Source organism: Emydura macquarii, unplaced genomic scaffold, assembly GCF_026122565.2.
Source record: "Emydura macquarii macquarii isolate MOO-44397 ecotype Brisbane River unplaced genomic scaffold, CSIRO-AGI_Emac_v2 contig_383, whole genome shotgun sequence".
NCBI lineage: Eukaryota > Metazoa > Chordata > Testudines > Chelidae > Emydura > Emydura macquarii.
The window spans coordinates 12,540,692-12,553,329 of NW_027130520.1; the positions used below are offsets into that span (position 1 = coordinate 12,540,692).

The window sequence follows — 12,638 nt, forward strand, 5'->3', positions numbered from 1 at the left end:
GTATTTATCCCTCTGATGTATTTATACAAAGCAATCGTATCTCCCCTCAACCTTCTTTTGGTTAGGCTAAACAAACCAAGTTCTTTTGAATCTCCTCTCATAAGGCAGGTTTTTCCATGCCTTGGATCATCGTAGTAGCCCTTCTTTGCACATGTTCCAATTTGAATTAATCTTTCTTAAACATGGGAGACTAGAACTGGACACAGTATTCCAGATGAGGCCTCACCAGCACCTTGTATGATGGGTAATAACATCTCCCCAGCTCTACTGGGAATACCTCACCTGATGCATCCTAGGACCACATTAGTTTTTTTCACAGCCACATCACATTGGCAGCTCATAGGCATCCTGTGACCAACCAATACATCCAGGTCCTTCTCCTCTATGACTTCCAACTGATGTGTCCCCAGCCTATAGCAAAAATTCTTATCAGCCCCTAAATGCATGACCTTGCACTTTCCATTATTAATTTTCATCCTATTTCTATTACTCCAGTTTATAAGGTCATCCAGATCTTCTTGTATGATATCCCGGTCCTTCTCTATTTTGGCCATACCTCCCAACTTTGGCAAAGTCCAAAATGTACAGGTAAAGTTTCTGTATCTCTAGGAGAGACTGTCAAGTCCTTCTATGGCCTTGCTTTATGAAAGAGGAAAGCAGCTTATAGCATGTCTCTTTTCCCAGCAAGCCCTACTATGGAGGCCTACCATGGTTGAGGCTCCCCTCTTTCTTGAGCTGAGCCTCGACCCATCCACACACTTGAATGCTCCAATTTCCAACCCTAAACAGAATTAGCAACTCAGGTTCCCTCTTAAACCATGAACTGCCATGGTGGACCCCCTTAATCCCTCAAGACATCCCTAAACTAGAGAGTTTACAGTGGTGCAGCTGTAGCAATGCACCTTTGTAAGCTCTCTAATGCAGCCGCTGTAAGCCAATGGGAAAAGGCTGAACTACTCCAGCCCCCACTAGCAGCAGTAGCTGTCCACACCAGTGCTTATGTCAGAGTAACTTATGTCACCCTGGGGGTGATTTATTCACCCCAAGCATCATAAATTATGCAGACGTAAGCTGTAGTGTAGATATAGCCTTAGTGGTTGTTTTCTTTGGCCCACAGATTTGTCTTTGTCTTGAAATAGATTAGCATGGCCATGGAGACTCACCTTCTCAGTTTTAAAGTGTCAGATATCTCAATCCTGCCACTGAGTGTAACTGGCTTAAGTGTAAAGTTCCAGAGGGGTAGCCGTGTTAAGTCTGTATACAGCAAAAACAACGAGAATCCTGTAGCACCTTAAAGACTAACAAATTTTTGCGGGCATAAGCTTTCGTGGGCTGCAACCAGTTATGCCCGCAGAAATTTGTTAGCCTTTAAGGTGCTACAGGATTCTCGTTGTTTTGGCTTAAGTGTGTGACAGTAGGGTTAAATGAAGTTCCATAGAATTTAGAGGTAACAGTACGAAAAGACTGCAGGGTGCTGAAAGCAACAATACAGAAGACTGCATATATAAAGGTTAAGTGACAAAACAATACACAAGTTGTCTAGGCCATTTGAAGACAGACAAGTGAAATAGGGTAGCTGGATAACCCTTTGGTCAGACTGTTGGAGGTCCAGTACAATTTGAGTTGCTTGACCACTGTCCTACAGGCCTAGCATAGCTTCAGCTGCTTGCTTGGCTAGTCTGACCTCTGTAGCATGACATCTTCCAGTTGGCAGAGATGAATAGGACTACTGAGTAACCTTATAGATGTCTTAGTTTCTGCATAGCATGGCACATAAGACGACAAAATACAGATACTGTATGCTTGCAGCTGCACATAGATAACAGTGATGGGAACAACAAATTATCCTTGAACATCTGGGGTACACTGTTTTATTGCCAAGGGGCATACTTTTACTCCGCCCCTCCTATCACCAGATGTTGTTTTAATGATCCCAATTATATGGTGAGAATGGAATGTAGTTAAGGGTGAAACCCAATGTAGGTAATTAGCATATATGATGAGAGATAATTAGGTGAAGGTTGTTTATGGAAGGATATAAGAAGTCACAACTTAGACAAAGGGAGGCACTCCATCAACACCTGACTCCATGGGAGGTGCTGCTGGTTGGACCAGAGGCTCCGCTGACTCCCTGGCAGGGCCCCTGAAGAAAGCCGTTCCTATATACAGCCTTCTGAGTAACTGCTTAGCTCTCCAGGCTTAGTGAGTATGATATATTGTAGTTAATTTTAGGCTTTGTATCTAACTAATATATATATATATAGAAAACCTTGCACATTAAACTTTATTGATGTGCAAATTGGGCATACCGTTTCTCACTGGTGTTCACACTGATCACAAAGTGTCCAGAATCAACAAGAGAATCGCCTACCCCTACATTTTCGTCTGTAAAAATGCCACCTTTCAACCACATCATTGCAGCTAACATGCTTTCAGTCAAGGTAAATTGGAAAGTACATGTAATCACCACTTATCTTAAATATCTACAAGATTGTAATTAAATGAATTAAATGATTACAGATATTCCTTCCCACTCATAATGTCTTTAACGGCCTTCATTTCAAACCCAAGCATAGCCTGCGAAAAACCTGCTTTTCAGTAAGGACGCCACCACCAAAACACAGGGATATTAGGAGAAAGGAACAGGAAAGTAATAGTGAATGACAAATGTTGTATTTTATAGTTTCTATAATACTCAAGCTATAACAATGTTGCACGATATCTCTGACTTGCTATATAAATTTACCACTGTTGTGAAAACGGAATTAGCTGCCCTAAGTCATTCACTACCAGAGAAAATTTTATTACGTGAATGATCTATCAGCATTTTATTTTGCCTCTTACTGTAAAATGTTCATCAAGAAAATACATGAAGCACTGCTGTTTCAATTAACTAGATCTCATTATGAACAAAGTGTTTATCTAACCAAAAGAAAATGTTTAAATCATACTGACAAGTGAAAATCATTGAATCAATCAAAACATCAGTTTAACACCAATTTTCAACCATGCTCTTACATCACATTACTGTATAGATTGTCCAACTTAAATATAAGCCTCAAATGTCAGAAAGATAGACTTACTTCACATGGGAAGGGCATGTCCAATGCTAGAAATACTACTATAATGGCATTTACAAAGTTAATATCACCAGTAATGTTGTCCCCTATACCCTGTGAACCCCAATGTCGGCTTATTACAATTACTGTTAGGTCAATATCAGACTCGTACCAGAAACAGTGTGTCCAGGTAGTGCTTTCCTTTGCAGAATATAGAATTATCTTATAATGAAAATTGTTGAATCCAAATAAGGCAGCCTGAAAATATATGACAGATTCTACTACCAGAGACTGCTGATATAAAACCAGAGAACCACCATTTTTTTTCTGGTTTGGTCTAGCTTACTCAGATTCTGCTGAGTAAACCCAAAGGTCCTTCATCCATCTACTTGGCCCAAATTAAGTTTTTGGTCTGTGTATGCCAAAGATGCCCTCATCACTAACTCCCACTTGCACAACCTCTCTCTTCTTATGCTTGTACAATGAAGAGATTTTCAAATTAAACGAAGAACACATGTCAAGGAGAGTTGAGGAGGAACATTTTGCCAATTAGAAAAAGTTACCCACTCTTCTTCCCTTCATCCAACCACTGAGCACTCTCCTCTTCCCCTTTCAGAATGAACATAAAGTAGGACACTTTTCTGTAAAAGGAGGACTGGAAGAAAACAGTACTGGAACCCATCGCTTCCTTGTTTGTTTCAATCCCAACACCCTACCCTGCACCTCTCTCTCTTTCTCCACGTCATAGTTACCAAGCTCAGATGGGACCGTGGTGGTTACCTAGTCTGACCTCCTCTATAATACAGGCCATAAAACTCCCCCTAGACTTCCCTTATAGATTTTTTCCCCCCTTTCTACACACTTCAGTTTTTGTGCTTGCATACTATTCTTATTTTCTGTTCTGATGTCCCATCTCATCCCTTTAATCTTTTTTTAAAAGAAATTTTATTCTTACCAGCGTCACTGATAAATTCATAACCCTTCCAAGTTGATCAACATAGTAGACATTATCCAGGTACCAAGAATCAAGGTGTAGGTAATTATACATGCCAAAGGCACGCAAGTGGTCCAGGGTATACTGATCATCTCGAAGTTTCACTTCTGCTACAGCTGAAAAATAAAGCCAGAAAGACTATTTTAACAACTAGAAAATGCAGTTAAACAGAATTCCTCCCATCCTCAGTCTCCTTAAGCCAGTCTGCATGCAAATAAACTTTAAAATCTTTAAGTTTTCAGCACAAATTTGGAAGGCAAGCCACCCAACTGTCAACAGGCTAATAGTGCAAAATGATCACGTGATCACCACTACCACGGATGCCTTGGCTCCCCACTGTCCCTTTCCCACACATGCTGGGGAAATCACCATGAAACTTCAGCAGATGAAGTTTCTCACCAGATGAGATCATCAATAGTGCAAAACCCACTCCAATTCCATTCATCAAGACCATAAAGGTTTCTGACAGAAGTACTCCACCATAGTAAGGAAAGCAAAAAATTTCTACTCTACCTCCATCACAATTGCAAAACCACAGGGTGTGCAATTTGCATAATCCAGACACTTGGTCCAATCACAATCACTCAAAGGCGGAAGACTTCAACCAGAACTGACTACATTAGCCACCGTGCCACTATTTGATGGTATATGGCTCCAACTCACTCACTGAAGCTGAAGGAGTCTTGAGAATGTCCCTCATGTCTAATAAACATCAAACTATTCACAGCTAACGGAAATTACCAATACCTCCTTCAGAGAAGCAAATATACCATGCACCTTGAAAAATATAATCATCCATCCAATCTTCAAAAAAAGCCCAACGCAATCCTGAAAACCTCTCAGCATTTTTTTCAGGGTAGTTTAGCAGGTTCACTTCTCTGAATGAGAAGTTTTAATCCTCCCACTCCTAGAAAAATCATTGATAAAGAAGCAAAACCCAAGCACACATTGTTGGCTCAATCCTGTTTTTCATGAAATACATGAAAGAACAGAGCCACAAACACCCCCCCTTCTTCCTACCAAGAGGCACTTCAGCCTGATACATTGTACCTTTAAACAAAAGCTAAAACCTCAACTGACTCTTACTGTTCTACCTTTAGAAATGTTCACTTCAGTCTTTTTAAAATATTCATTTACTGCATATCATTGGAACAACACATCCCAGATTTTTGTCTAAGCTATTCTCTAAGTCCTACATTCCAGTTTGACATGGTTCTAAATCCTATTATTTAGTAATAATTCAAGTCTGTCTTTACTTTGAATAATTCTATTTGTTTTAAGATTATTTGTAAAACCACTCCACTGACAATTTTATCTGTTGATTTTATTCGCTTTCAGAATATCTGTAAAAATCCTATTTTATATGTGCTTAAGTCAAAAATGAAATAATCTTTGCTTTAAAAGACATAAGTTCTTCAGCTAGGAGTGTGCACTGAGTGATTGGAGTGTGTGTGAATGGCTGAGCAATTGAGGTGGGTGTAGACAGGGAGAGTGAGTGAACAATTGGTGTAAGTAAGAGATGTCGAAACAGGATGAAGAAAACACCAGCCTCATCTCAAACGTTTGAGGGAGGAAGAAAGGAGCGAAGGTAATAACTTTTACCACTCAACTGGCCAAAGAGGAGTTCACCCTGATAACTTTGGAGTCAGCCCACTTCAAAGGACAAAATCTGATCAGGCTTGCAACAACGTGGGTGATTAAGGATCACACCAAATGCAGATGCAGCATGACAGAGCAAAAACCCATAGACTTACATGAGATCTTTTTCCTATAAAATGGAACAGAAAGATGAAGGCTGCAGGTTCAGGTCTACATCACCACACCATCCAGGAGTACCGATGCGCATCGACAGAACCTTGCTCCTTACCCTCGTGCTACAGTCTCCTGGCCAGTGACTACCACAAGCACCAAGAGGCTGGTAACTATAACATCTGCGAGACCCCTATGTATGTTTGTCTGTTTCCCTGTCTGTGTGTATGAGTGTGAATAAAAGTACCAACTGAAATGTGTCAATGAAGTATACTTTATTAGCAAGAATCTCTGTATTTGTAATCACTAGGTAAAGCACAATATTGATATTGTTAGTGTTGATACTGTTTCCCTGGTATTTGCATTATTGATACTGTTTACCAAATTTTTGTATTCACAATAAACGTGGCTTGTTGCCTTATCCCCTGAAAAAGATCCTGTGATATTTGTTATTTGAACAACAACATCACCACATGACATCTGGGTTTCAGACCAGGGTAGCCAGCACCTAGAAAGTTAGTTACATAAAACCTTTATAAAATGATTGTGTATGTCTGCCTTTTCATAGCTATTGATGCTTACAAACTAACCATAGCAGCCCCATGGCAGCCCAAATCATACAGATATGCAAAACTGTACAACGGCTTTCAGCTTCTCTGTCGCATTCCACAAGACTTTCAGAAGATTCACTTAAAGTATCAAAAAGAAAGAAAGGGGAAGCCATGTACCAGCGATGATTGGAATTAGTAAGTCTCTTATTTTTCGTTCATTTTAGTTGAATATTTTACAATAGTTAGCACTTACAGAGAAATTAAAGACAGCTATTGCCAAATGACTCTAGAAGTGTTTGTGAAATGAAGCTTTATCAAAGAGATGTTATCCTGACATAATGAGGTTAAAAAACTGAATGTTTTGTGAGAAAAGAAGACTGAAGGAAGACCTGATAACAGGTCTTCAAACACGTTAAAATCTGTTATAAAGAGGACAGTGATCAATTATTCTCCATGTCCACTGAAGATAGGATAAGCGATAAGCAAGGGAGATGTAGTTTAGGAAACGCTTTCTAACTATAAGGATAGTTGAGCATTGCAATAAACTTCCAAGTGAGGTTGTTGAATCCCCATCAATGGAGATTTAAGAACAGGTTAGACAAACACCCATCAGGGATGGTCTAGGTATAGGTGGTCCTGCCTAAGCACAGGGGGCTTGACAATCTGACCTCTTGAGATTCCTTCCAGCCCTACATGGCTATGATCCCCAAAATGAGAAGACCAGAGAACAGGGTGAATATACTGTAATTAAACAAACACAGGAAAGATAATCCAAGAATTATTTCAGTGGAACCAAGTTGATAACATCTATTTCATGTACTAATATATTAGCAAAACTAATATTTTTGGCTTAGTAGGATTCACACACTGAAGCGTTTAAAGCATTTTCACCTAGAAAGCAATGATAAATTGTCTCATTTGGTAACATGTTTTTCAAACACACCAAATACAGTTCTGTTGCTCCTGGTAGAATTTAATGTAATTAAAATATAGGTAGATATTCAAAACAGATGCATTCTAAAATAAAATGTGTCATTTTCTTACAGGAAATTCCTGGTGCCAACATACAGCTTAATTAGTTTTAATGGTTTTGGGGAGAGGAGTTTTCAAGTGGCTGTGAGCAGAAATCCCCCAGCTATAGCTGCTTCACAGCCACTACTACAGCTTGCACTCCTGCTAAGCCCTAATCCTTTTGTTTTGGACAGACCAATGGATCCATGTAAACATGCCCTCACCATCCCCAACGTCACCTTCTGTGGTGAGTTGCAGTGGGTCTCAGTTGAGCTGTTGTCCATTACAAACAACATTTGAAGTCACTGCATAGGCTTCCTAAATCCCTGTCCTCCCCCACACTAAGAAACTGTGCAGACAACTCTGTGGTTAGGTCTCTCCACATCCATGGCAATGGAAGAACAGATTCTGCAATTTCCAGCAAACTTGATCTCTGTGCAGCTGGGTATAGAAAGATGACTGAATTGGATACTGTAGGATGGTAGCTGGAGGATTATTTTCACCATTGGAACTATTACACTAACACTTCCATTCTACAGTGGCACTGCACCATTAGAGATTGGCAAAAAGGTTAGCCTAGCTCAAAGCAAGTCTAATACGAATTGGTAGGGGGCTCACCATTGGGAACACGTGTCTGTGTGGATACACTGTGTACTCTAAATATGCTAAAGGAATCAAACAGTTGTTTTCAAGATCAGTCCCTTCAGTGGAAACAAAACCTTGCTGTGTATTATAAGGTAAGTGTAAGAGAAAAAAGTCAGTTAGGTCCAAGGCACATTTAAGATAAAGATAAGTAAAGGAGAAAGCATCATAAGATGATAACAGTGGTTAAAGGAAAAATCAGACACTAAGGCCTTGATTCCACAAAGACTTATGCATAAGATTGACTTAATTTATATGAGTAATCCCATTAATTTCTATGACACTACCCAAAATTAAGCATATGCTTAAATCTTAACAGGACCAGGGTCTAGAGCAGGGGTAGTCTATAGGCAGACTGCAAGCCAAATCCAGACCGTCAGACACTTTTGAATGGATCCCAAAATCTTTTCATTTACTTTTTATTATTATTTTCTCTGCAGTCTGGACTTTGATTATACCTTGATCAAGAAATTTGGATCTGACCAGAAAAATGGACTGCCCCTGCTATAGTGTAAAAGTATAAATATGTTTCAGGGTTTTTAAAAAAAATACAAAAGAAATTTCATTCTTGCAAAAGTGTATCTTTCTCTTGATAAAATATTAGTGTTTCCATAACACGTTAAATTCTAGAAACACGTACATCAATTTACAAAGAACAATTTAGATATAAAAATGAAACGAGATAGCTATGCCAGAAAAGGTCCAGTTATTTAAATGGTCAAGTTTTACATTCTTGGAAGGTACTGATACAAAAAGCCTTAGAATGGGCACTGATGGAAGTGGCAAGGGAAGATTGAAGAGCAGGTGTGAACTGAATGGGGAGGGAGATCCTAACAATGATCAATTTTAATTCATATTAATGGACTAACTGGTTAGTGGTAAACCATTTGTGTGTCCCTTTTATGGCACATACATGAAATTAAACTACAATATTTCAGTCCTATTATGTAGGTTTACCTGGGAATGGATTATAAATCACAATTTACAATAAAAAAATCCTAGTCAACTTCTATTACATTGTAGCCTATCAAATTAGCACAAACAAGCTTTCTCCCTCCCAAATATTTATTTTCTGCAGATTTGGTATACCATTTTTGTAAGTATAATTGAACAATAAAGCAATATAGAATATAAAACTTTTCTCTTCAGTCTTACTGCCAGAATATACAGGACTTACTAGGAAAGCTGCAATTACCCAAGGAGATATAAATATTAATTCACTTCAGTGCTCAAAATGTGTGGTAATTCACGTGCTGCTTGTGCAGTTTTCTAGGATTTAAAACTTATTTCTAAATCATGTTTAATCAAACTTATTTAATGCACTTATACTCCTGAGGATCCATTGCAAGTACAAAGTTTTATATTAAAAATGAGGAAAAGACCATCCTTCGTAATACAAGCATGACGTGCTTGGCTGCTTCACTCACACAGAGCAAAATTTTTTTCTGTGGGATAGGCAAGATGGAAGAAAGGCACATTGGGTTAGCAATCATGCAGCATGTTAGCACCTAGATAAGGGAAAATAAATAAGATAGATACCATTAGCATTTTGCTTATGTTTTTCTATCTTGAAAAGGGAGTCTCTGCATAGGACTGTAAACTCCTTGGGGGAAGGGGAACCACATCTTCTTGTGTGTTTTTAAAGCACTTAACACAGTGGGATCCTGATTGAACACTTTGGGCATTACTGCGATACAAGTATCAAGCTACTACTTGACATTTGATCATGTTGGCCATCAAATCTCATGTGTCTTGGAGACAAAGAAGGGATGAATAGAATGCTTAGCTGGCTCCACTCCTTCCTTTCAGACTGAATCCACAGGGTTGAACTGCAATTATTGCTGCACTTCTAGGACCTTCACTTGTGGAGTCCTACAAAGCTCAATCCTCTACTTCTATCCTATTCAACACCTACATGAAGCTGAAGGGGGAGATTTTTAAATAGTAGAAGTAAAAGTGCCATCAGTATATAGCAAAATGTACAGCTGGGTTTTGTCTAACAGCATTAACTTCTACTATCTTGATACTTAAGAGCCATCAGCACCTAGATCAATTGAAAAGGGAGGATTAGATTTTTATTGGTAAATGTCAGTAAACATCAATTTCACCATTCACACACAAACCAAGGAAAAATATTTCCATTGATAGTTGAAATATACAGGTAGACAAAGAAAGAAAAATGATTCTTGAAAATAGAGTTTGATTTAAGGATATTTACTTTGCATATTTTCACATGTTGACAATTTGTGCTTTAATAGTTTTAAAGCTTTAACTTTTTGAATCTCAGCATTTACTGACAGTAAATAATTGTCCACCTCCCTATAACTTCCCATGACTGTTAAAATTTAAACAGACAAAAATTTTTAAAAATGCTTAAAACTCATAATATTGCACAACTGAAAATTTAAAATCAATAACAGAAAATTGCTTAAAAACAAACAGATATCCATGAAAATTATATGAAAAAATTGAATTCTGTCAAGTCTATCAATAGTTTATTAAAACTAAACTGCTGCAAAATAGAGGTTACATGAGGGGGAAAGAGGCATTGTGAAGAATTCCCCATATCTGTATCAACCTCCTCCATCATATTAACTTCCCATTCAATCATCATAGGGTCTTTTTGGACCTCTTGTTGCTTTTAGATGCTAATAGTCAAATCAGACAAATAGTCACAGTTGCTAAAAACTCTTCAAAAAACAACTGGCCAGAAGTCTGTGCCTCATATTAGAAGATTCCGATTTGGTCACAGCAGTTCACACATTCACAATTTTATTATTGCAATGCATCGTGCCCAGGAATTAAGCCACCAATTAAGAAAAAGGTCCACTTGGTTCTGAATTCAGCAACCTGCCTATTAATCAATAGCGTGCACTAAGAATGTTCTGCTCTACACACTGGTTCGCTCTACAATATAGCATTACATTCAATGTTTTTGTCCCAACATTCAAAGCACTTCATGGAACCCCAATCTTCCGTCTATGCAACTACAACTGCTATGAAGCTATGTTATGAAAAAGGGTGAGACGCATGAGAATGCGGGACAGAGCTTTTGCAGCATATAAAAAGATTATATATTGATCTGGAATGACTAATTACTCACAAAACACTGGATGCTTTGGACACGTGCGTCAATGAATGGTCTAGTTTGTTTAATTTTCCCTCCTGAAATAATTTCAGAAAGCACTAAACACCTGAAACTGCTTTATATAAATTATCTATAAATTGGAGTCAGGTATTGTATGAAATTGAGATGTTATTAAACAGGTCCCAAGTGTGGGACTTAAAGTCTCAAATTGTACTTTCTTTTAAATGTTCAAATTAATGGTTATATTGAATAACACATAAGATTCTTGTCAGTGTCCTTCAGGTTATACCAAAAAATTTTGCTTAAGAAACATTTCAGCTCTAAGTAAATAAAATTAGGAAGGTTCAACAAATAAAAGAAGTTTGTACACAAGTGCCATCTGCTGTCATGTACCAAATGCTCAAGTAGTGTTTATGTGAGGAAGTGCTAAACTATAGTTCTCAAGGCTCAAGTTTTCTTGATGGAAGTGAGATGAAGCAAAAAAGTAGAGAGGAAAAAAAGGAGACGGCGCCAAGAGATTAAAGGAAGGTAAATCAGGAAGAGAGGTTAGGCTAAAAGAAAATGACTGAAAATTTAAGCCAGATGAGTCAGAAAATAAATGTTCTTTCTACAAAAAGCTAATTTTGAAGGATTCAATGGCTTCAGGAAACGCAGCCTTTGATTCACTGGTTCAAATCCATCCAGATTAGTAACCAAACATCATTACCATCTGACAACTGTCCAGCATAATGAGTTGATGTCTCATTCAGATCCAAGAGGACAGGAGTCCACATTTTTTTTTTAAACAAAAAAACAAACACCACACGCACACGCACACACCAAAAAGAACAGCTTGTACCCCTCTTGGCAGTCTCAGCAAAGAGGCAGAGGACCTAATAGGAAAGACCACCAAACTAACTTCCAACTTCAAATGTTATATGCCCCTTGATCCTGGTTAGGAAGGACCTGACAGAGTAATATGATGACACTCCTCCAGGACAGTCAAATCAGCATCTTCATCAGCACTATGCAGTGTGTTTTTGTTTGCCTTTTAAGAAGAGTGTCAAGAAATTTCAAAAGGAACAAGGCCTCCTCATCCACATTTGAAAGTTTTGGGATTTATTTTTTGTAATTAATTTTGCTACTATTTTTCTGTATTGATAGGGCACTGTCCAAAAAGCGATTTTTTTAAAATGAAACCTGATCATGGTCTGTCATCCTAAGCATTGTCCAATGAACCAACAGAGAAAAGTAACTGTCATACAAGCTTTTCTAGATGTTTTGTCGTCTTGAATATACTCTAGGTTGAGAAAACTACTAGTAAACATTTTTAGAACAACTGCTTATTAATTTGCCTTCACTTTGGACATGAAATGCTATGCACCCACATATCGCTATTCTTTGCTTTGCTATGCCACCTTGTGGATGAAACCTGGTACTTCATGTATGCTTAACAAAATACTGGGTGAGGAGAACAATTCTCTGCTGGTGTTAATCAGCATAGCTCTCATTTGTTGTCCCAAGAAATAAGTTGTGTCCTGGTTCTGTGGCCCCTCCTTCAGTTG

At 38.2% G+C, this 12,638-nt stretch overlaps 1 protein-coding gene across 2 annotated transcripts in view; it reads right to left on the minus strand.

The window, feature by feature from the left end:
- The window catches only part of NUDCD1 (NudC domain containing 1), a 139,204-nt gene that overhangs the window by 120,010 nt on the left and 6,556 nt on the right, over positions 1–12,638 (minus strand). For both annotated transcript variants that reach the window (XM_067537396.1, XM_067537395.1), the window contains exon 2: positions 4,015–4,169. In XM_067537396.1, coding sequence (XP_067393497.1) covers positions 4,015–4,169 — 155 coding nt within the window. The remainder of the gene's footprint in view (positions 1–4,014; positions 4,170–12,638) is intronic.